General features: G+C 36.7%; 1 protein-coding gene across 1 annotated transcript; it reads left to right on the forward strand.

The window, feature by feature from the left end:
* Window positions 1-58: 58 nt before the first annotated feature.
* scp2a (sterol carrier protein 2a) lies at window positions 59-21303 on the forward strand. Its single transcript, XM_024273519.1, has 16 exons — window positions 59-216; window positions 2086-2143; window positions 2240-2311; window positions 2451-2582; window positions 4328-4392; window positions 4521-4647; window positions 4954-5017; window positions 5135-5221; window positions 6607-6757; window positions 6830-6977; window positions 7736-7843; window positions 10522-10675; window positions 13176-13272; window positions 13955-14084; window positions 18988-19067; window positions 20875-21303. Exons 1-16 carry the CDS (start codon window positions 163-165, stop codon window positions 20968-20970), a joined length of 1623 nt encoding a protein of 540 aa, XP_024129287.1. The 5' UTR covers window positions 59-162; the 3' UTR covers window positions 20971-21303.
* The last annotated feature ends 4883 nt before the right edge of the window (window positions 21304-26186 follow it).

Raw genomic sequence — 26186 nt, forward strand, 5'->3', positions numbered from 1 at the left:
AAGAGAACCCAATCCAATTGTTGATCCCAGAGTGATGCATCAAACGTTGAATAGACAATCTTTGATGAAAACGTCAGCCTGCCCACCAGCGGCTGTCAGTGCGACTTCTCTGTCCGCTGTCCAGATCCCAGTTCGGGACCTGTTTGGAACCAACACACTGCCATGGCACCCGGGAAGAAGAACCGAGTCTTCGTCATTGGTGTGGGCATGACAAAGGTATTACCCACACGCCTACTTTGGTTAACAAACTCGAAAGCAACAGAATATGAGTCAGCTGTTGAAGTTGTGATGCTAGCTGTTTAGCTAACTTTTTCCAGCAACATTTTCCCAGATAGGACATAAATGTTTTTGGACGTTACTGTTCAATAAACTGCTACTCCTGTTACATTTGAAGGTTTTAAAATTTTCTATTTTGCAGTATTTCGCACATTTATAACAGAAGCCAAACTCGGCTAGCTAGCTCCATCATGTTTTGGTCGTGGTGAGTGCGGGCTGATTCCCCGTCAAACGTTGGATTTGGACCGAACCTTTCCTAGCCATGCAGCCCCATGTTCCGATCATAGTCCACCTTGAGCACAGATACAAACTGCGTCTGAGGGCTTCAATCTGTGCCAAAGGTCTGCTCTATGACGGTCAGATAACGGCGTGTCCTCAGACTGAATAAATAAAGATAAGCGATTTAAACAAACAGTTAAATTAAAGCTAGTCTTTAAATCAGTAGTATTAAAAACGGATTGGAACTCACTTTGGACACATTTATCAAAGTGGTTTTAAATGGAATCTGAATGAATAAAAAAAAAGGCATTGATAAAGTGTTGGAGTCTGGGACCTGTGGTGGGCGTGATGCATTGTGGGTATTGGTGTTCAGTTGTTTTCTTCTGTTTAGGGTGTTTGTTTGGGCTGATGAGAGTTGGTTTTTCTCTGTTTGCTGTTGTAGTTATTATGTTTGGTTGTGATGTTGTAATCTGAACCACAAATGAATAGGTTTCTCACAGAGATCACTTCTAGATACACAATATGAGCTTTAATTTGTCATTTTTGTGATAAAATTGGAAATAATTAGGGAGATTTTAGTGTCTAACTTTCTTCCTGGTCCTCTGGGTCATCTTACTTGTATCAGTTCATTTAGAGCATCATAATTTCCCTCTTTCCCTAGTGTTGCCAGACCTAATGACAGCATTTTGTTCAAATAGGAATTGTTTACCCTCTTTTGTCTCCTGATCATATGATCAATTAATGTTATATAATTTATTTAAAATTATTTATTAATTATTGGTTACTGGTTTGGTCTCACAGGAAGAAGGCCCTGGTCCAAGTCCTGGCTGGGTCCTTTCTGTTTGGAGTTTGCATGTTCTCCCTGTGCATCTGTGGGGCTTTCTTCCTTAGTCAAAATAAAAAACATGCTTCATTGGTCAATTGGTGGCCCTAGGTGTGAACCCCACCTAGTAGCCGGATTGGCTGTAGCAGCCCTGTGACCCTGAAATGGATGCAACAGATTCTGAAAATGGATAAATTGATTTTAAAATCTGATATTTATAATTCAAACACACAATTATAGACTATTTTATCAATTTTCAAATCCCAGTAAAGCGTAGATGTGTGGAGGTGTGCACCTAACGCCAGCAGGGCGGTACTCCTGATAGGTTTGCTTGGAGCTGCATCGATGTATGTAGATGTTCTTCTGGTTTGTAGGGTTGGTTCTGATGTTCAGACTTGAAGAACAGCCTCCTTTGGGCTTAAAGTTACTGCTTGGTACCGTCTCCTACATAAAAGAACAATGCATCTTGCAATTGTTCCAGTTTAATTTTTATATAATATACAAGTTGATTTTTTATATTTTAACATTTTCCTCTCAACCTTTGACATGTTTTTTTTTTTTTTGTAATTTCATGCATTTTTGCACTTTTTTCCTTGATATTATGAATTACAAAACACCAATTTGAGACTGGGTCAGCATAGAACTTTTTACCAAATCTTACTTTCAAACCAAACATTTTTTGGTTAACATAAAAAAACTATGATAATTTGGCAAAATTTAACATCTATTTTCATTTTTTTATCTGTCTTTTTTGTGTATTTATTCAGTTCGACAAACCTGGAGCCCGAGAAAATGACGACTACCCTGAGATGGCCAAGGAGGCAGGTACTTATCTTTTAGTGATGCAGGTGATCAACTGTAATCAAACCATATCTTTATATATTTTTTTCAAATCTGTGATTTCACTACAAATTGTTTCAGGTGTAAAGGCTCTGGCAGATGCAGGAATCCCATACTCAGCCATTGAACAGGCCTGTGTGGGCCACGTCTATGGTAAGATAAAAAAAAGTGAACAATGAATGCACTAAAATGCTTTTATCATGAATAAATATTCCTTAAAACTGCTTTTTTGTAGTTTTCTGAGTAAGGAAAGTTGGTTAAACAATGTAAAGTGTGTTTTTCTTCATTTCAGGGGACTCCACCTCCGGACAGAGGGCTATTTACCACGGTTTAGGTCTGACGGGGATCCCCATCATCAACGTCAACAACAACTGCTCTACAGGCTCCACTGCTCTGTTCATGGGCCGTCAGCTAATCATGGGAGGTGAGCTTAGCTTGATTATTTTTATACTCCCTTTCAAACAAGTCATCAAACTTTATTTGACAATCATTATGTTTAATGGATTTAGTGTTTCGTGTGTGTACTGGAGCAATTAAAATGTCAATAAGATAGCATAATTTATTTTTTGATACATGTATGAATTAATATCTTAAACTGGTTTTATATATTTATGCAATTTTATTGTTTTTTTCATTTGTTTTTATGGTGGATTGATAGCCCTTACCCCATCCATCTCTGTGGATCACACTGCTTCCTTGGGGTCGTTCCTTTGGGTGGTGGGTGTCTCCTCCCAGGAGGAGCTTGAGGTGTTTTAGGTGGAAACCCTCAAGAAAAATCCAGGATGTGTTTTAGAGATTATGGCAAAATTCCCTCATTACTCCCTAAACCCATAAAAGACTCTAAACTTGAGTTGGCTAATCTAGTGCTTTGGATTTTACCTCAATTCAGACCCATCCTCACTGCCTATTCTCTTTTATTTAAACAGCAAATATGACGTCACCCATTTAGCGAAGTAAAACCCTAATAAATATCAACATTTTATGAATTCTATTTATGAATTCACTGTGTTCTGATGATAAAAAACATGGATGATTTATAAAAAAATAAATGTAATGTTTTTCAAATGACATATCATTCAAACACAATGCAATGTGGTCTGCATTTGATGCACAATAGTTTTTCGCTGAGACTTCTGGGAAATATCGAGGGTTCTGGATTTTTCAATTGTAGATGCAGACACTGACAAAATTGCAAACACCCCATCGTGCATAAATAGTAGGGCTGTGACGATTAGTCGTTACTTTATATTATATGGAGTCAGAGTGTAGTAAAGTTATAATGGCATTCTGCTAGCTTTTTGGAGTATTTTGGCATTTATTAAGGTTTTTAGGCTAATTTGGAGTTTAGCTAATATTTCAGCTGCATGCTAGCTGTTTTGGCTAATTTATGATTTGACTGTTTTTTAAGGCTATTTTAGAGTTTAGCTAATATTTCAGCTACATGCTAGCAGTTTTAGCTTTTTTCAGTTTTTTTGACTAACTTGTAGTTCAGTTAATATTTCAGCTGCATATTAGCTGTTTCGGCTAATATAATCTTTTTGCAGTTTTTTAGGTTAATTTGGAGTTTAGCTAACATTTTAGCTACATGCTAGCTTTTTTGGCTAACTTAGGCATTTTTCAGTTTTTTTAGGCTAATTTCACATTTAACTAATATTTTTTGCTGCCTATCAACTTCACCGTTTTCAGCAATTAGCTTCATCATTTTTAGCTATACATTTCAGCATCTTCAGCTATCAGCACTATCATATTCAGCAGCCAAATTCAGTTTACAGCATTCACACTAGCGTTATCGCAGGTAATGCTATAGATCTAATTTTTTTGTTGGTTTAAAGCTAAAAATGGTTAAGATTTGTGATTTACATCCAATTTGCGCATGATCCGATTAGTCGACTAATCGGAAAAAATAATCGTTGAATACTCGACTATTAAAATAATCGTTTGTGGGAGCACTAATAAATAGTGAGGGAACTTGGACACAACCTATGACTTGGCTGGTCTGGGAGAGCAAAGAGAGTGAGGTGGTGATGGAAGGAGTTATAATATAGTCCAAAGTCTTATGCTGACCTTTTAACTCTAATCAACGGTTAATCTATGGATTCCAATTTTCAACCTGGTTTTCTGAAGATCCCTCTTGAGTACAGCCAGTGAAATACTCCTCTCTGCTTGCAGGTCTCGCTGATTGTGTCCTGTCTCTTGGTTTTGAGAAGATGGAGAGAGGTTCCTTATCTACTAAGGTAGAGATTCTCCCTGCCAAACCAAATCCAAACACTCCTTCAGCAGAAGCTCGGACTCTGGTTTTGGAATGAAAACTCATTTACTGATTCTTTAAACTCGTCAAAATGGGTTTGTTTGTCTTTTGCAGTATATGGATCGGACCAATCCCCTGGATAAGCACTTAGAGGTGATGATGGACCGCTATGGGATGGCTGCAGCTCCAGTAGCACCACAGATGTTTGGCAACGCCGGCAGAGAGCATATGGAAAAATATGGTAAACTCTCATGAAAATACGTCAAATTCTTTAAAAGCAGCGATTTATTTTAGTTTGAGGTGTTTGGGCTGCTCATCAAAAATAGCCATGTAACATTTCTGAAAGAATCATTTTTAAGGTTCCTGTTTTGGTCCTCTATTCATTTAAAGCAGCTGAATCGCAACTTTTGACTTCAGATTTAGAACATTTACATTTTTTTGGGATTGTAATTGATATTTTGATCTGTATTTATTATTAAAAAAAAAAAAACTTGAGGCATTTTTAAAGTTCTTTCTTTTCTTGACTCCATGTGTTTAAATCTGCCAGGTACCAAACCAGAACATTTTGCCAAGATTGCCTGGAAAAACCACAAGCATTCCACCAATAACCCGTAAGAGACGGCAAAAGCTGCACACAAATAATTTAGCTTGGTTTTTGTCTCGTGGATAATTCATTTACAACCATGAAGCAGTGCAGTACTGTTGACGTTCCTCACCTGCTCATGCAGGTATTCCCAGTTCCAGGATGAGTACAGTCTGGAGCAGGTGATGAAGTCCAGGAAGGTGTTTGAGTTCCTTACTCTCCTGCAGTGCTGGTAAGAAGGGTTTGGGAATTTCTCCTCTGTGAGATCAATAAAACTCAAATCAAGGATAACACGGCTGCTGTCTAAAAATGAACAATAAAGCGATCACTTCTAGCTGGCAGCAGATTGTTTTTTGTTTTGTTCAAAGATTTTCCAGCCAGGATAATAACCTTTTCCCAATTTTCAAATGCTACTTAGACTCTGATAGATGTATGCTGTTTTAAAGTGTTCCACGTCTCGTTACATAAACTGTCACTTTTTATTGGGTTGATGACAGCTGCTTCTTCTGAGTGACAGCTGCTCTCAAATAATATCAGAAAGTCTCATCTTTTGAACTGATGATTTCCATTTTTTCTGGGATTTGCTTTTCATGGTTTCACAAAAATTATTTGATCTAAACACTGCACATTTTTTTAAATGCATTTCTTTGGTTCTTGGAAATGTCACAGGATTTGTGAATCTTCTTGAAGCGGAGCTTCTTCTTGACATGATAAAGCTTTAAGTCTCACTCCAATCCTCTTTTGAGCTATTTTTTAAAGCATTCCCAGTAGTCTTTTAATTATGATGAAGCCATTTTTAGCCAAATACGCTGTTTTTGAAACTTTGTTTTTTTGTCTGCTCCTGATTCACAACAGAAACGCATTTTAAATTATAGTTTTTTTAAATATATGTCCTCCAAAAATCCCAAAAGAACATGTTAAAAAAACACTAAAATTACCGTCTGTTTAATGTGGTTCTGCGCTTCTGTAGTAGAAACTGTCAGTTTTATCCCTGTTGTCTCTTGGATAAAAATAAAACACTGTGGATAATATGAGATACTTAAAGTATTTATATATATTTTTTTTTAAATAAAATAACAAGATCTTAATATTTTTGTGTCAATCATTCTTAGTTTTCTCCTTAGTTGAGAGAACTTGTTTCACAGATTGGATCACCTCGGACTATTGTTACTTGTCACAGGTTCTCATTTAATAAAATCAATTGTCACTAATTCAAATTTAAATACAGTAGTTGCTCCATAACATTTATCATGGGCTAACGTTGTTTCTTATTAACATTATTAAACATTGACACCATGTTTAATTTCTTGAGTTCTGTTGTGAAGAAACCGTAAATCAAACATTTAAAGTTATTGCTGTCAGTTTTTACTTACAGTTTATAAGTTTTTTTTTCTCTTAAAATATAGGTATGCTCTTATACCTTGAACTAATCTTGGCTCTTATTTTGATTAGAGTACATTCAAGACAGAAAAAAAAAGATGATTTATGTACATAGAGTTTAGCAGTAAAACAGTAGTATTGCTGGTTTTATTATATATATTTATCTAAACATTATATATAGTATATTTAGATGTTGAAGCTTATGTTTTCATATTCATTTTTTTCCTCACTCACAAGTCCAACTTCAGATGGCGCCGGAGCTGCGGTTTTAGCCAGTGAGGATTTTGTCAAGAAGCATCATCTGGAGAGTCAGGCCGTGGAGATCGTGGCTCAGGAGATGGTCACTGACCTTTCTTCCTCGTTTTCAGAAAACAGCTGCATTAAGATGGTAAGCCGCAGTGAAAGGACCCGTTCCAGAGCTCATTCCAGTCGGTGAAGCGTTCAAACTCCTTCGTTTCAGGTTGGATACGATATGACACGCGCGGCGGCCAAAAAGTGCTTTGAAGCTGCGGGTTTAAAGCCGAGCGACATCGATGTGATTGAGCTGCACGACTGCTTTTCGGCCAATGAGCTCATCACCTACGAGGCGTTGGGCTTGTGTGATGAAGGTACTGTTTGTCACAACTGTATCAACAACATGTGACTTGTTGTTTTTTCAGCAGACTCCTGGACGACTAAAACACTTCTGATTTAAGAAGCAGCTTTTGTGGCAAACCCAACTTCAAGCTGACTTATGTTCACAAAGCTGAATTTCTAAGAGGTCGCACAATCAAGCAAAAGAAAATTTCCACACTTATGATTTTGTTTTGGAAATCATAAACTGCATCCACTGCTATTTGGCATAAAAAAGCCCAACAATTTAGCAGTTCTTTACTGCCCCCAAAAATACATTTTTAGTGTCTTCTTGAAAAATTCAAGAAATGGAAACTAAAATTTTCTTGGTGAATGCCGTTAAATTCTACTTTAACCACTATTATTCTATTACATTCCTACAGCGAAAAACATGCCAACAAATTCCCCAAGTAAAAAAATACCTAATTGGATTTCAAAGTGTAGATTGTGCCATATGACTAAATGTATTTATATTTAATTAAGGTAAAACATTATAAATGACCTTTAAACATATTTTCAGTGCAGGAAAACGGCAAGAAATGTGTATTTATCTGTGTGAGCAGCTGTTTAGACACAAATTTATTACAGTGACCCCGAGGCAACAGACAATTGCCCTCTAAAGGTTCAATCTGCTCAAAAATGTCAGCATTTACGTGGATGTTTTTGGATAAACATGTACGACGTGAGTGGGAATAAACTGTTGAATTGCAAATGCTTTGATTCGTGATAATCTGCCCCCCTGATGCGTTTGCAGGTAAAGCTGGTGAGCTCATTGACAGAGGGGACAACACGTACGGAGGAAAGTTTGTGGTCAACCCCAGTGGAGGCCTCATCTCCAAAGGACATCCTCTTGGAGCCACAGGTACAAAAAGGAGTGGAAATAAGGATAAACAATTTTCTTGTTTATTTTAATGTTTATCTCTGTTATTTCTGTTTTTCTGTATCGCTTTTTTCCATGAATCATGAAGTTTATACCATAATAACCTCCGGAAGGCGAGCCTATAAACCTCTCAGATTTAAGATGATGCAAGAAAATTCCAAGCTTAGTATTTTTTTAGTTTATCATTTACTGCAGTTTCATGTTCAGTATTTACAGAGTAATTCCAGCAGTTTAACATTTGTGAAAAGAGGTCACACGGGTAAAAAAGAAAACAAATGAGCATGATGGAAATTTAAGAGGTTATTAAAAAAACATCAAAGTAAAGAGGGAAGGGATTAAAGTGACAAACTCAATCAAAAGTTGCAGCAGTAACTGCTCTCATTTAGTTTGTTACAATAATTTAGTGTAACCTCTGATTCCATTTATAGTTTAGTTCACAAATTGATATTGATTTATAGGTATTACCTCTGATCGTCTGTTAGCTAACACATTTTCCGCACTACAGAGTGCAATATACGATCTATCTTTGAAAATATCTCCCATATTAGACGCATCAAACTTATTATAAGGTGCATTAAGCGAGACAAATGAGTCAGTGATAAGTCCATCAGCTGGTCAGACTTTATTAACTGTGTTCAAAGTAACACTAGAAGTTGTTTGTAACACGCTGCACGTTAGCCTTGTTAGAAGCGTTAGCCACATTAGCATATTCATAGTACCTGTAACCCCCAGCCTTTTTTTGCAACAAGTAAAAAAAGATATTTTTACCACTAAAACTGATGTTACTGTGACTACGCTAACTTCCAACCTTGTTAGGAATACATAAAAAAACACACTGCAACATGTTAGCCGTTTTAGCGTCTTCACAATAACACCCAATCAAACATTTTGACAGTGTAGCTTTCAAAATTGCTTCAACATCAATAGGCACAACCAGAATTAATCAATGCATTAGGCGCTCTGGTTTATGATATATATATATATATATATATATATATATATATACATTATTTTAATTAAGGCTTTTGAATGCACCTTATAATGATGAAAATTTGATGTTACTGCTAGCTTAGAGCCCCTTAAACCGCCAACCTAACTTTAGCAGTGCAACAAAAATGGCGAACAATATTGGAGCTATCCAGTTGTACAGTTTTGATCCAGATACCTACTCAGACCAGGAAAAGAAAATACTTACATGAATCTATTTATTTGCAAGTGAATACATTTTCTTCATTACAAATACCGTAAGCTCTTTTTCTAATTGGCACTTTTTGTCTGCTCCTAAATTAAAACAATTTAAAAAAATACTCAGAAATGCAACTTTAGGTTTAATTTTCTGTATACATTTCCTTCATCATTAAAAGAGATCATGTTAAAAACAACATTTTTTTTTAAAATCAGAGATAGTATTCAAGGATTAAAAGAAATATATATAAATACAGTATGTTTTTTTTCTGTTTAAAACTCATAAATGTGGTTATTAAGGACCTATTTAGTAATTAATGAACTCAAGGCTTTGTAAAGAAACACATGTAAAATGAAAATGGTTAATTATCAAGGTCCTAACAGCTTTTGACTCCTTTTTGTTTCTCATTTCATTCAAAACATGTGATTTTTCTTTTTCAGTTTATCTCAATTTTCAGATGTGAGTTTATTCCAGTTTATAAGAATACATTCTTTATATTTTTTTAGATCCCATTCTTGATTTTTAACACAACAAGGAACTGTTTAGAAATGAGTTAATATGTTCTCTTCTAATATTATACTCCAACCGTTCCACCATTGTCCACTAGATGGCATCATGCTGACACCCACTTGACCTACATGTGGGCAGAAGCCTTCATGAGGGGCAGGTGGCTACAGCTTCTCCTGTAATCTCGCCACATATTATTGAGGACACGCAAACAGTGCAGCCGGATCAGGGCTGCAGCAGCTCATATGCTTCATGCATATATATCGTTTGTGACATTTAGATTTCAGGAGCACGCATGTGCATGGACTCACTCGTGCACGCGGATAGAAAAAGATTACCGGTGTTAAAGGAAGTCAAAAAAGTTCTTTGTTGTTTTTCTTTCTAGTCAAAAACAACATCTCTAATTTTTGTAAAGATATTCCGGTCGTGTCATAAATATTGCAATCTGTATGCGCAGCCCTCTGCCTGTGCTGGAGCTCTGATCTCCTTCAGCGCGAACGCTTTAATCACACATACCGGCAATTTGACTTTTGGGATTCAATGTTTGGCTTTTTATTTCTCCCTCATTATGGCACTTTTTCTGAAACTAAAAAAAAAAAAAACAACAAAGCATCAAGAGCAGTTGGATTTGTAAGGATAAATGTACAGACTGGAAAGCAATAAGAGCAGAAAGGTATTCGCTTTGATTAAAAGAAAAAAAAAAGATTGAGAAACTCTTTATTTTTTCCAATCTATTCCATACTGGCTCTTTCAGCCTTACTTGAAGTCTACATTTTCAAATAATTTTCTTCTTCTGAAGGATCCTTGAAGACGAACAGCCGCTGTGCTTTTTATATTCCATATGTTTCAGTCATTTCATTTTCTATAACAGCTGAGGGTTTTTTTCAGCCCAACCTGGCCTCCATACTGTCATTAAGTCTTGTTTACTTCATCTTGAGTTGATCTCTCTCTGCTCTTCCTCTCACAGGTCTAGCGCAGTGTGCAGAGCTGTGCTGGCAGCTCCGAGGCCAGGCGGACCGCAGGCAGGTCCCCGGAGCCAAAGTGGCCTTACAGCACAACATTGGCTTGGGGGGAGCGGTGGTCGTCACGATTTATAAGATGGGTTTCCCACAGGAAATGAGGTGATTGGCATTTAGTTATCCTTAGAAAATAAAAGGTGTCTTTTTCTATGAAAGCAGGCATCTAAATGCGTCTTGAACACATCTAAAGATGCTTTTCAGACTGTTATTTGCTATTTTTCCTTTTTATCTGAGGGTATAAACACTTGAGTTGTGAACCAAAACTTATCATCCTTTTACCAGGTAACCAGTTGGTGACTTGTTACAAGCAAGTGTCCGTTCTCTCAGAAACATAAATAAAAATCAAATTTAAAACACATTTTATTGCTTCCGTTAAGATTTTTTTTCATGGTGCATGAATACTTAATTCATAAAAATGAGCTTTTTGTTAAATCTGAAGCATCGTTTTTCTGATGTGTATTGTGATACGTCTCGTACCACCAGACCTTTGCCAATACACGCCCCTATTGGTCATATATGCTAGTATGGTGGGGGGTAACCGTTATGGGTGCTGTGGATTTTTGTGTTGTCCAGGCCTGTAGAGGGTCGTGTGTCTTGCAGCTTCTTTGTGGCATGAAAATGGAACGTACCATTGTTGTACGTGTGGTAATTATATGCTCAAGTATTTGTAAGGATAATGTAGGTTACATTCACTGGGGTGATGCTGCCGTACAGTGTTCTTAAACCACACTCTATTTGTTAGTAAGGTGCGAGTACTGTCCCCTGGTTGATTGTGGTTCATTTTCAGAACTGTATTTTAATAAAGATAAATGTAACAAACTGATACGTTTTTGGTCAAATCCTCCACTGGACAGATGTTCCGCATCCACATTTTGTTAAGACCTTTGGGAGGGGTTGGACCTCTTCAGCACCTCCCAAAGGTTTTCACAGAGTCTCGTGCCTCAGCATAGTTGTGCTATTTTATGTGTGAAAAAGAAAGGGCTGTGCTTGGACCAGTGGGCCAAAATCGAATCTTTACACCACCCAACAAGCTGAAACTTCTTTTCTGATGCGGTTTCTTTCATTTTTCATCCAGTTTAATTTTTTGATAACATTTAATTGATTTTTTTTTTTTTTAAATGTTACATTTCTGGATTTAAGATTCTAAAATATTAATATAAAAGATTAACAATGAGGTGTACCCAATTTTAGCCGATCTTTTGTTTTATTTTAAAACCACACTGGGTTTTTTGACATGGTCGATTAAACAGTAGGAAACTAATTAATGCAAGATTTTTGGCTAAAAGAGGTACTACTGAGTGTTCAGTTGCTGAAAGCTCCTGATGGAAAACATCCCTTTGACTTCCAGCTGAAACATGATCACTCATGCAGTGATTACCCTATTTAGGGATTTTAATAACTCATCGTGTGCAACTAAAGTAAAATAAAAATAAAAAATGTGCAAAGAATTAGGCTCTGTAAGATGAAGCAGATATTTAATGTGATGGTTTGGGTGCCTTGTTTAATTGGATTTTGTTTGCCATAAAAAGTTAAGTAACACTTAATAATAACTATAATATCTACTATAGCTAATTAACAAATCGTTAATAAACTGTTAGTTAATGAATAAGAAGTATTTGTTAAATAACAGGTTGTTAAATATTTATAAATGTGACTTATTTAGTAGTAATAGATCTTGAACAAGTTGTTAGTCAAATGCTTACTAATAGCTTGTCAAGTATTAGTTAATAGTATATATCTTACTGTGAAGTTATTTAGAGTTACAGGAAGATTTCGACTTACCTGATACTTAACAATTCCTTAGTAATTTACTACCAGCTGGTTCATGATTTATTACTAATAAATGAGGTATAATTATAAATCATTGGCATATAGTTAACAAGCGATTTATAACTTGCTAACTAACAGCATGTTAGTTGTCTATCTAAAAGGTACATTTATAAAACATTAAACTGTTAACTGGTCTTTAACAAGCCATTTATAACTCATTTACTGACATTTTATTAAAGCTGTGTTAACTGGTGTTTTTTTTTGGTTTTTAGATTAATTGTTCTCTTTGCTAGACACAGCTTTTTGTCTTAGTTTATGTATGGCTATTTTCACAGAGCCTCTAAAAAGGACATTAAAGTAAAAAAAATGATTTAAAAAAAGATTTACTCTCTGGTGCTCACCAGATAGCAAATTGTGCAAACCAGCAACTGATGCTGATGAGAAAGCAACTTTTTGCTCACTAGACACCAAGTGGTGCGCACCAGATAGTAACAGTTTTGGATTTTTTTCAGTTTGATGTCCCTTTAGGGGCTCCGTACATTTTTGTGTAATGGGGGTTTTTTGTAGTTGTTTAATATTTTCTGTGGTGAAGAGTTAGGTTGGATTAATTTGAAATAAAGAACCTCGTAGGGGAACTCAGTCATAATAAACTGAACTGAGATCTACAGAGTTTTGCGTTGTGTTTCTACTCTTCCCTCCTTTTTCAGGGAACATTAACAGCCCATCAGAAAACCCAATTTCCACTTAGCCTGATTGAAAGAGTTCTCCTTCTTCCCAGGCGCTGTTGCTTTTCCACTTAACTTTTTTCCTTTTTTGTCCCTTCTTCCCTCAGGTCCACCAGAGGTGCATCAGACAGCTCAAAGGACAGCAATCTGGAAGGTTTCAAATCACAGTCTGTCTTCAAAGAGATTGAAAACCAGCTTCAGCAGGTGAGATGTTTGCTCGTGACCTGTGATTTCCTCATGTGGTTTGTAGATTTCTGCGAATGCATTAGAGGAATCTTGTTTTTTGAGTGACCCCTCCCCCTTCGAGATCCAAACAGGAAGTACCGCTGGCTCTAAGAAGCCAAAATCTCGTAGACTTTTACTGAGAAGACTCTCTTTTTCCTTTATAGTCAATGGGTTAAAGGCAGAAAAATTGAAGACTGGACTTAATCAAACATGGTGCAAAAATCAAGCAAGTATGCTGGCAGTGGGGTCATTTACTCTTTGTTTTGTCGAGTAAAAAAAAAAGAAATCTCCCGGCCTTCTTTCTGACAGCAAAAGCGTGTCCATTTGAACGTGATAAAAGGGAAATAGAGTGTGTTTTCTGGTTTGCTCTCCCTCCTGCATCCCTGCAGCGTGTCCGTGAATTGTAAGGTCCACGCTGTTTATTTTCTGGCATCACTGTCATGAACAGCTGCCTCTCAGATCATCCTTCCAACTCTCACCATCCTGCTTCTCTTCCAGCGTGTTAGTGTAGCAGAACATGCTGGATGAGAGGATTTTCACTCCGAGCGTCAGATAAGAGCTGTTGACTCGGGGCTCGATTTGCGGCGCGTGAGCTCGGTCCTGCTCCTTATCCGCGTGTCAGAAAACATTGAGCCGATCTCACGAAAAACCTGTTTTGCAGAAAGGCGAGCAGCTCGTGAAGAGGGTCGGCGGCGTCTTTGCTTTCCGGGTGAAGGACGGCCCAGGCGGTAAAGAGGCAACGTGGGTGGTGGATGTAAAGAACGGCCGAGGATCTGTGCTGAAGGAGTCAGGTATGGCTGCAAACACACGTCCTGTTCTATAGTCATGGCTGCAGACGGGATCTCAGAATAATAAAGCAACAACAACTGGCACTTTTCTGACGGGTTCTGATTAATTATTAAATGTTTGAACTTTCTTAAAGGTTGAATTGTTTTTCCCTGTTCAGCTTTGGAGCAACTAGGACCTCGGAGGTACTTATTTCAGTCTTTAAACGTAACAAACCATCTCTATGAGCGTAGACATGTAATGGAGTGGACTCTCAAGTGCTTTTTAAATTAAGCATTTGCAATTTTTATTATTTAGGGGAAAAAACATACTTATTAGACTCGGTGAGGTTAAAAGTTCAAAGGCCAAACCCTTTTTGCGGTCTTTACGCTAAAATAAAATCTTACATCTGCTTTTGCACTTTTTAGGTATCAGCTGAAAAAAGCCTGAAGTGCATGTGTGCAATTAGCTGACCCCCCCAGTTACGTAGGATGTACAGTTTTGGATGCATAGTTTTGATTAATATATTAAATTGAAAACTGAAAAAAAAAAATAATGAAAAATCAGCAATTGAAAAAACATGAAAACACTAATTGGGCTGAATAACAGGTTGAAAAATTGCAAAAATAATTTTTAACAATTAAAAAATGTGTTGACTCCCTTTTTTCTTTTGTCTCATTCTACCGTCACATATACAACTGGGGAGGTAATGACAGAATCTTTAAGATTAGCTGCCGCCGCCAGATTTTTTTGAGAGTTTTTGGCATGTTCATGAATTCGGACAGAGGTAGTCCAGTGGCCGTCCGTCAGAGGAGGATGGAATTATTATGGAATCAGGCGACCACAGGACGGCGGCAGCCAAATCACCGGACGGCAGTATCTCTGACTGGACGATGTGTAAATAAATTTGTCTGGACGGCGACCATCCATACCAAGTGCCACCAGCAACCGCCCAGTTGGCAGTGTTCCCTGCGTACTTGTGCAATCGAGCACTTCTCGCACATTTTCAGGGCACAAGAAAAAATGTGAATCGCACAAAACAAAATTACATACTACAACTCACCTACACAATTATACGTTTTGCATCAAAGGCAAAGTTTCCAAATGTGCCTCAGTGGTCACTGCCCCATGTCAAAAAGTCGTCCAGTTGCCATTCAATTTGAACTTTTCCTCAGCTGTTGGCCACCTGCCGATTTTGCTGAAAAACTGTCATTTAGATCGCTGCTGCGCGGTGGAATTTTGGCATATTTGGCCAAAGTCTTAAGCTTTGTTCACACCGCCCTCTGCAATGCCTCTTCAATCTCTTCCAGTGCATATATGTGCATTTCAGGCTTCAAACATTCACATTCATGCTGAGCTATGCAAGTTTCCACAGCTGTTTTTGGGCTCTACATACTAGACACTGAACATAAAACAGGTCAAACTTGGACCAATCAGGGACTTGAATTTGGTAGTGCCATTCAGATGGCGTCCCTTTTTAATTTACGGAAATGCCAACCGTTTGAACATTGATCATGGAGGAGAAATTAATAATTGTGGTTTGTGCTTAACTGGAATTATATGACACCAAGTCTTTCACATAACAGAATTGAGCTGTTAAAGGAAAAGCCTGGAGCAAGATTTGTGAGATTTGCACAGCGTCGACAACTCGCTTCAAGAAAAATAAGAAGAAGCCCTTCCCTGTTTGTCCAGTGTGAAATCCATGGGCCAAATGGTCTTGAACAAGTGTCACATGCCGGGTGTGAACATAGCATAGCATTACTGTTTTCCTAATCCTTTTATTTTGAAAGAATTCTAAGATTTTCTATGTTTATCTGCCAGAAAACAAGTGATTTTGAACATCTTAACTTGATTTGTTTTCCTTCCAGTATATGCATGTACTTTTATTTGGATTTAGTGCTTTGACAAAATAGTTTGTTGGACGTTTGAATAAAGTTTTGCATCAGAGTAAGAGGTTTCTGCTAAACAAAACTTTTAGCACCCTTTTATAATGAAAGAAAATACTCACAAAAGTCACAAGCGCAACTTTAAACTGAAAAAAAGTTATAATAAAAAAAAAAAGAAAATAACTAAAGAAAATCAGAAATTGTCTTTGAAGTAAAAGTAAAAAATAATCTAAGAAAAACGGGCCTGGTCAAAATTGATGGTATTCTTAACCTCTAATTTTGAGCATTTTATTTTGGAAATTCATTTTTTAGTGAGGGATGATTGCATCACATTTTGAAGCAATTTTGTCCTCAATGTTTTATTATAAAAATACATTTTTATATAGGTAATTTTTGCTCAGGCCGTCTCTTTTCTTCCAAAGAAAATTGGAAATACGCTAAGAACTCTTACCAGTTGAATTGCACAATTGAAGAGAAAATCGGACTAGAAAATCCATGTTTGGTTTGTCATTAAGAGACTTTTGTGTGGTTGCTTTTGGTGAAGTCCTGCTTTTAGTGAATAAAGCTCTCTAAAACTCTCAGAGATTTGAAGTAGTTGAGGCCTTGAACTTTTTTCTAAACAGAACTGCATCTCTGATTCCTAATGGTCTTACAAAACAATAATGCTGCAGCAGTCAACATCAAAACAAAAGGAAACTAAAATATTTCAGAAAAGGATGCAGCTTCCTGCTAATAAATGGGATTATAATAGATAAAATACTTTAAAGAGCAGCATCATGACTCTTAAAAGTGAAACAGTTTTTTGTCACCCAAAGTTTTTGAATAAGGCCAACTTTATTGTTTTTTTTTCTATTTTTTACTATTAAGATGAACATGCTGTTCATAAAAAAAAGGAATGTTCTAGATTTTAAAAGGTCAATAATGAACAAGATGTACTGTCCCTGTTAGCAAGTTACAGACCCAGGAACACAGAATGCTTTTTTCCAAATCAAATCTAAGTAGCTTCATAATGAAACACATTACTCAGTACTTTTTAAACTGTTCTTCTATCAGCTCAGGTAATGTGGCTCCTCCCATTTAATCACTTTTACTGGTTTATCTGTAGTTTTTTAGTTTAAAACCCATGGAAGTTTATTATTTGATTGTGTTATTATAGACTCCATTCAGTTTCTATCACAACTTATTTAATGTTTGATCCACTTTTGACTGTTTTTTCAGTCAAAGACAGATTTAAATGTAGCCCCATTTTGGTGAATCTGCTGATATTTTGTGGTGCTTAAACCTGAGTTGGCTTCAGCATATCTCTTACACTCCTCATGTCAGTTGGGGGACCTCAAGCTTGCACTGTGGAGTTGTGTGAGGGGTTTGATCAACCATTGACTGTATGTGAGAACTGGACTAAACGACCCCTCCAAGCTCGCGTTCCAAACAGCAAGTACTGGTTCCAAGAAGCTAAAATCCCACAGACTTCTATTAAGACATAAACAGCTATTACTCAGTCAGTTTTTCTTTACTGCAAGTTATTTAAGGTATAAACTGACCAATCAGATGCCTCTATAAAGTTTGATTGACAGATTCTCCTAAGCCCGCTATCGAGCGGTAGGGGTGTGGCCTTTCAATGAGCTCACTCCTGATTGGAGAGAGTGGTTGCCTTAGAAACGTTGACTCACACCGACTCGGGCCAATCACTGCTTACTGATGTCTTCTGGCTCCAACATGGTGGCATCCATAGCACAAAAATTAGCAACTGAATTGACTTTATTTGGTTGGAGCCGAAAGTAAGCTATAATCTATGGGTGACGTCACACTCACTAAGTCCAGTTCTCATGTAAGGATCCAAATCTTGACCCACAGACTACCAGAGGTCTACAGCCCAGAGGTTGCAGACTTTTTCCTCTCTTTTTGGGGCCACTGAAAGTTTGCTATAGTTTTAACATTCTCTGACAAACAGCCTTTAAATAACATTTGACTTCGGTTATTTATGAATCCACTGTATTCTGATGATGACAACTTGGGTAATTTATTAAAAAATTATATAAAATATTTTTTTTTCTCAAATGACAAATCAACCAAACAAAACCCTAATTTAGTGAGCATTGATGCGCACCAGTTTTTCGCAAAGACTTCTGGGAAAATTCTTAAAGCGCCGGATTTTGGAGCTGTAAATTGTGACGCTTCTACCAAATGGTGAATGCATCATGAAGTAGTGATTAGTGGGGAAATTTGACTTCTAATAATTTCTGCTCAAAGACTTTTTTTTTTAATCCACAAAGGGAAATGTTGAGCTTCATGTCAAATTAAATTCATGTTTGATTTCATTTGAGACGTATCCGTCTTGCTGATTTAATTTTTGCCAAAACCTGGAATTGAATTAAAACATGTTTTGATGTTGGCGCTAAACACCACAAACAAAGAAAACAGAGGAAACTGTTGTTTTGGATTTAGCCATCACATTATAAAATTTACTGGATAAATCCAATATTTGGCGTCCATACTTTCTAGCCAGTACTTGTCCTTATATAAAGATTGCTCAACACTATCATAATACACCAGACACAAATATTTACATGCTCCAAAAAAAGCTCTTTCTTTCTGCTCCTGTACTGCCGGTTACTTCATGCATATTAATGCACCATTATTATGCGCAAGCTGGAAATTGTGTCTGTCTCTCAAACACAAGCTCACAACTTCTGGTGACATTTAAAGTTAGAGACGGCAGAAACTGTTTTCATTTGAGCTGTGAAGTCAGAGGAGTTTCTGAGCGTATTTCGGCAGTATTGGATTTCAGCACATGTGCTGTACGATGTGGCGTACGTGCGAGTAATTCCAAACACCTTTCATTAAATTGCAAATCAGCCCTCTTGCTGCCTTGCTTTCTATTAAGACCACGTTAACAAAGCGTGCCAAGAGGCTTTATGAAAAATTCAGGATGTTTTCCTGCAAAATCAAGCATTTCTTTTGGTCGGCAGATTTCTCATCGTGATGCTGTGCTGGTACACCTGCAGTTAGGTGTAATAAACACGTTTGTTTTCTCCCGCTATAGGAGAAAAGGCCGACTGCACCCTGACTGTCAGCGATCACGATCTACTGGACTTGATGAGCGGAAAGTTAAACCCTCAAACGGTAAATTTAGTGACTTTTTCTAAATGTTTTCATCACTTATCCAACAAACTAAGTGGAACTTTTCATCTTCCGTCATCCATTGGGCGTTCATTAATTGATTATTAAACACCACTGGCTTCATGTCAGTTCTTATAAAGTCATAAATCACAACAATGAAAAAATGCCCCCAAAGAATTGAGAAGAAATGAACATTTTTCAGTCTGCTTGTTAAGAAGATATAAAAACAAAACTGCAAGCAGTTCTTACATTTAACAAACTCTGTAAATACATGAATATTTAATGATTCAGAGCATAAAATATTAACCCTGATTTACCGTTTGTAAAGAAAAGAACACTTTGTGCTTTTTTTATGACATGGATGAAAATATAAGCAGATACATTGATGTTTTTTTTTATATCTATTTGTTCTTATATATTAAATTCTATACGTTTTAAAATGTTTTTTTTTATTTTGACCCATTTTAAAATATTGATGTATATTACTGATAAGATTTAAATCCTTGCTGACATTTAAAAAAAAAAAAAACTGATTATTTTGTGTCATCGAAGCCCCGCCCATTTTTCTTTAACCGTTTTAGGTTTCACAGTGTCCCATCTGAAAATAATAAGGTTGATTTTTGCCTTTTTAAAATGCAAAAGACGAATTTTGCGTATCTTGGAACAAACATGCGATCATATTGATATAAACTTTATTAATGTTAGTTAATGCATAATTAATCATTATCTAACTATTAAATAACATGGATATTACATAGCATTACCAAGTGTATTACCTAATGTATTCATTTGCAGTACTTAATGTTTATTATTCAGCCTTATTTAATGCATAGCAAAGCATTAAAGGAAGTTTTCTAAGATACACACAAATCAAGAAGTACGCACACACAAATGGGGGTGAGTCTATTTTCTCTCCATACTAGGATGCATAAAGGGAACATTTTTGAACCTATCAAGATAATCAATAAAGTGATTTTTTTAAGTGATTAGGTCATTTTTATATTTCCTTACAAAAAGAAAGCAGGTCTGTTAGCCTCCACTATATTTAAATTCTCCCCCAGACCTGCAAATGTGAGGCTCAGAGCAGGATAAGACCCGCTCCACGTGTTCTCCTCGCCTGACAGTATCCTCATTTGCCTTTCCGTCCACAAAATATTAAGAGAATATTTTTAATTGAAAGTCCTTCTCAGCATTCGTCATTCCATATTGTATAAATTGCAGCCTAAAGGGGTGAGTCAACCAAAGAACGCTCTGCAGCAAAGATTTCTCTTGTTTTTTATTTTTTTTATTTTTGTTCTCACCTGGATTTGGGTCGAAATAGCCAGAGTACACACAAGTGCACACACGAGTGAACACAAATTGCTCTCTAAACATGTGCGGGCTTTTAAGGGCCGCCACCTGTTCTCTTCTGTAACTGCCTGAATGCAAATGTTCAACTAGTTCACTGCTGTGAATTAGTTTTAATAGGTTCAGGGGGATTTTTGAAATAGGGAGAAAATAAATCCAAGTTTTACAGCGATTTGACTGTAAGCGAAGTCAAACGGAAACAGGAATTGAGTCTTTTTATCTCTGCAGTTGAAAAGTCTCTGCATACAGAATAAAAAAATGATGACACCAACATCTGAAATTAAGGATCACGATTCTGCTTTTTTAAAAATATATTTAATAAAAAGAACGCGTTTAAATGACTTTAATGACATCCTGTCCCGTGCTACTTCCTTCTCAAAGAACGCCTTTCCATGAGTGAGCCCTGCTCAGAGAAAACCTCTAAAAAACTGATTTTATGATCTTTTCTTTGCCGTCACTTTAGGCGTTCATCAAAGGAAAGCTGAAGGTCTCGGGAAACATGGGAATGGCCATGAAGCTGCAGAACCTGCAGATTTCTCCTGACAAAGCGCGCCTCTGAAAGCCTTTCAAAACAAAAAATACTAATATTTTTGCTATGGATATGAATGATCTCATCAAGTGCTTACAAAGTCACCCTGATTTTCTTTCTATTATCAGTTTACTACATTGGTTAAATGTTAAAACCTTACTTAGTAATTATTTTTCTAATTTGAAGGAGAACCTGCTGATATTTTAATCATGCTGCCATAAGAACGCCGCGTCTCTGATTTGTGGGAATGAGCTGTTTGTGATCGAACGCCGTTTTTGACCTTATCTACTGTGATAAACACTTTTTACGAGTGTCTGTAAATGATGTCTGATTTTAATAAATAAAAATCTTTACTGACAAGAACACCTTTGGCTTCTTTTGCTCTTGAATAAAAGTTTATTTGTCGACTTCCACATTTAGAATTGCAGGTTTTTAACTCGACATTGATCAAATCTTGTAGTATTAGGGATTTCACTCAGCTTAGTTTCCTGCAAACAGAACCTTAAATGAGAAACAAATTAGAATGTGCCTCAACTGTTAAATCATCTGAATGGAAACACGGTTTGGAATGGAGCTTCAAGCTTAGTTGTAATTGGAATTCGGAGGGTGGATGACAGTTTTATGCCGCTGGTTTCATTCCTGGTTAATTGGAGCCGATCTGAAACTGTGACGAAATTCTTTTGGCCTGGAGTTTTTCAGATCATCATGGAAAGACTTAAGCAGTCGTGGATGTTTTCACTTTAAGATTGTCCAGTGGGCTCCATTTTTTAATAGTAGGGAATGCTGGAAATTAGCCCAGCCTTTCATTGGATCAGTTTGGTTTCACTCCGCACTCTTACAAGACTGAAGCAGAACAAACTACCTAAAAACAAAACGGAATCACAGCAGGTTTTCATCGAGGGCCGGGATGGGAAACTCGAGGGCCACATTCCTGCACGTTTTCCAATATCCTGTTTTGGTATGTTGTAATTGGCTGAACACACCTGAACCAGCTAGGGCTTGGAAATCTGGAATTCAAATCAAGCGAGTTGATGGCTCAGTTGGCACAGGTGTAAGACTCATTCACTTCCCAATGAGGCAGAAATGAGGCAGAAAATCCAGTGTGGGTCTTTCTGACCTATCTGAGTTCCTCTGTGCCAGGGGTCTGCAACCTGCGGCTCCAGGGCCACATGTGGCTCTTTTATGTCTCCATGGTGGGTCTCTGGCTGAAGAAAAATAAAATAATAGTAATTTTCCCAAAGGATTAGAGTTTAGCTTCTATTTTAGCAACATGCTAACGTTTTTTTGCTAGTTTGTTGTCGACTGGGGGTTTTAGGCTGAAGTTTTTTGGGATAATTTAGAATTTAGCTTCTATTTTAGCAACATGCTAATTTAGTTTACTGGGGAATTTTAGGCAATTTTAGAGTTCATCTAGTAATTAGGCAACAAGTTAGCTTTTTTGGCTAATTTGGCCTCTAATTTGTTTTTTATGTTAATTTGAAGTTTAGCTAATATTTTAGCCATATATGCTAGCATTTATTGGCTAATTTGTTATCTTTGAGGTTTGTAGGCTAATTTAGAGTTTAGCTTTGCTACCATGCTAACATTTTTGGCTGATTTAATTTACTGAGGAATTTTATGCTAATTTGGAGTTGCTTTTAATTAAGTAACAAGCTAAGTTTTTTCGCTAAGTTGGCCTCTACTAATGGTAGAAGATAAAAACATTAAAAAAAATCAAATTTTGAGACATGCAAGTTTTTTTGTTATTTTTTGGCTTATGTTCAGGCTAAAAATATTTCAAATAATTCACATTTATTAAAAAACAAAAAGAAGGTCATGAATGCAAATCCAAATGTCTTAAAGGCAAATTGCATTCTGGGAGAATGAGTTATAATAGCATAGAGAACAGTATTCAGTCATAAAACGGTAAGACTATACGGCTCCTTCTAGGTTTTGATCAGTGGAAAACAAGCCCAAATGGTTCTTCTACTGTTAAATGTTGTCGACCTCTGCTCTATGCCCTGAAAATAAATACAGGGTTGTGTCAGGAAGTAAAAACTCCACCAGTCCACCTGTATGAGCTGATTTACTCTAGCGATATCTGATGGGATAAGCCAAACACGTGGAAAACACAAAATGAGATGTGGTTATCACCTCAATATTATCACCTCCCTATCCTTAAAATCAGTAAAGTAAAAAAAAAAAACCTTGTGTGCACGACATCCACTGAGTTTTACACAATATTTAAGTTATTATGGATTACTGCAGACAAATCCATACTCAATGGCTGGCATCAGATGGATTTATAACAAAATAGTTATTACAACATCATAGGAGGAGCATTTACTCATGGGCTGTGATCCAAGACGATGATAGATCGATTCTTAAGCACCAATAATCGTGGTGATTATAATAATAAATATCTGGCCAAAATCAGGCAGACACGCGTGTTCTGTAAGGGTGCTACTCTTCAGGCTGTCTTTCATTTAAGATGAACAAAACACAGAGAGTACATGGTTGAAATGGAGTTTAAGAGATATTTTTAGCAGAATGGCAGTATTTGTCCAATTGGTAGAATGAGTCGGCTAACCTGAGTGCAGATAAAGAAAGGAAATGGAGAAAAAATGACTCATTGGAAAGGAAAAAAAGGTTTTTAGCTCTGAAATAGAAAAGGTTGTTTATTGTGATGCTATGAATGAAAAAGAACAAAAATTATCATAACAATCCATTTTGATTGAATTTATATTTGTTTTAGAAATTACATTATTAATGCTCTTTCAAAAGCAATCAAGATAAATGAAGGAAAATGTCACTTTATGTGTTTTTACAATGTCTTTTGGCGAATTACTTCCTGTTCTGTGATTTCTTCACAAAGATGATGTCTCCCTTAGATATTTAGGGTTTGTGTTTTTTGGTGTACAGCAATATTCAGTGTAAATTTCCCAAACTGCCTTACTAAGTCGACTATTCAAAGAAATGACCTGGCCAAGCTAAGTGGACAGTCTGCATGAAGTTTCAGCAGGAATAACTGTTTAGAAGGGTAAAACATTGCTGAGAGAAATGACAAAAATCTGCTTTTCAGCCTCTGTATCAAAGACCCCTGCAGCCACACAGCTAACCTTGAATTCCTATCAGTGCTAAAGTTTTCTGGAGGTCATCTCATCTGAAACTGATTCACACAACAGCACGACCCACTGGGCAGTAGGAAATCTATAAAAGAGTGGCTTAAAAAAAGTAAAAAGAAAAAGAATGATCGATTTGCAGCGGCCTTGGTCAATGTGCAGCCCTTTGTTGGCCCATAGCAAATAGCAAACTGCATCTGCAAGAATCTCCACGAGGACCTGAAGTGTTTGGGGAAAACTCAAGTTCTTTTTCACTGTTTGTGCTGCAGATAATTGGGCACCCCCCTGCTTAAATCAGTGCATGTTCGGGCCAGCCTTAAGATTGATAGAGACCATCTGGATTATACAGAAGAAGAGTGGGATAATGTGACGAGGCCAGAAAAGACCAAAATGGAATTATTTGGTGTTAAAGTCACTTAACAATAAAAATCTAATATTAATTTTTAAACATGTGTATTCTGTGACTATTTTTTTTTCTGTATGGGTTTCCAATGTTTCTTTGGTTAAAAAAAAAAAAAAAAGTGTCACGTTTAAATATACCAGCAGGGTAGGCACCAGCAGCCCATGCCTACCGCTACTTACACATGCGGTTTACTAATTCAGTCATTTTATCATTATAAAAGATGCTTTATTTTGTAATTACCTTATTTGCTTATTTCTCACTGATGCCAGTTTGTGACTCATTTAGTCTTTTTTACCCATTTAACCGGCGTATTATAAATACACTTGGTGAGGCACGCAGTTCACATGCCTTAAGACAGAGGGCGCTGGCGATCCCAGAGAATGTCACCCAGCTGCTAATTAGTGGTATCAAGTCAAATGCAGCCATCCACATATTTTATAATATTGTTTAGCCTTATTTTCTAAATGGAGGATTGCGTGTCTAAACTCATGAATTAGTGGAGACACGTCACCGGCAGTGATCCTCATTTAGACGGACAGACTTTTAAAAGTGAAGAAAGAAAAGGAAGACTTCTACAAAGGGTTATTCAGAAGAAGCTGTGCAGATACTTCATTTATGAGTAAAAGTAAGTCAATAATAGTCATTTTGGTGATTTTTTTTCCAATACTACAGGTTGTAAATGGACAAAAAATGCTGAAATGAAGTTTGAAACAACACACTTTAACTGTTGTCACTCAAATGGTGAATAAGCTGCTCTGTAGGGTTCACATGTTTGTAAATCTGAGTGATGACAGCAGTGCCTCACCAGCCGTGAACCTCACTGCATGTCGCTGACTTGGCATGACCCATACGATATGTGACTGATGCTGTCATATGGTCCCATTGCACCGCACTCTTGTCATTAATGAACTGTGACCTCCTTTATGATTGCACCTGTAAATGCTGGATGCAAGGATTGTGCAGGTTTTACGCAAATGCCTATAGAATGGAGGTAGAATAAAGATTGAAATTAAGATAAATATGTTTTTTTTGTATGTAACTGGACCTTTTTTTTAATTCAAAATAACATAGGATTAGACTTTTCTGTGGATTTCCAGACACAATGTGCATCTATTATTCATTCACTCCTCATTCATACTAATGGTAAACTACTTCTGCCCTGGAGCAAACTGACAGATTATGATTGATATTTTACTTAAAGAAAAAAGTATTTTAGTCAATTATTCTTAAATACACACAAAAAAATGTTCTTTAATTGAAAGCAATTATTACTCATAGTAGCTGCTGTGATTACAGTCCACAAGGACACAGGCAGAATCTTAGGTCATTAATTACATGAAATTAAAAAAACAGTGTAAAATGAAGCTCAGCATTTAAACTTTAAGGAATGTCAAAGGGTTTTTGTTTAGTTCTAATGAAGGAAAATTTAACTGAATTACTGAATTTAGACATTTATTTAAAATGACACAACAGTTTGCTTTATTATTAAGCTCCACGTTCACATTGCCTTGATGAGTTCTACTGTCACATGTCACACCTGGTTGCTTTTAATAATCATCACAGCAGTTTTCCGTTAGTTAATTGCAGCTTCAATGTTACTGTTACATTATAATCACAATATAAAATCACACACAAGATTGTACATTTAGAGCGTTCATTGTTAACTCTCTGGAACCTCAGCTACCAGAAATAAGAACTTCTCTCCTTTTCTCCTAAGAGCACGGCTGTCCAATTCATATTTT

This window comes from Oryzias melastigma, linkage group LG17 (assembly GCF_002922805.2).
Source record: "Oryzias melastigma strain HK-1 linkage group LG17, ASM292280v2, whole genome shotgun sequence".
Taxonomy (NCBI): Eukaryota; Metazoa; Chordata; class Actinopteri; order Beloniformes; family Adrianichthyidae; genus Oryzias; species Oryzias melastigma.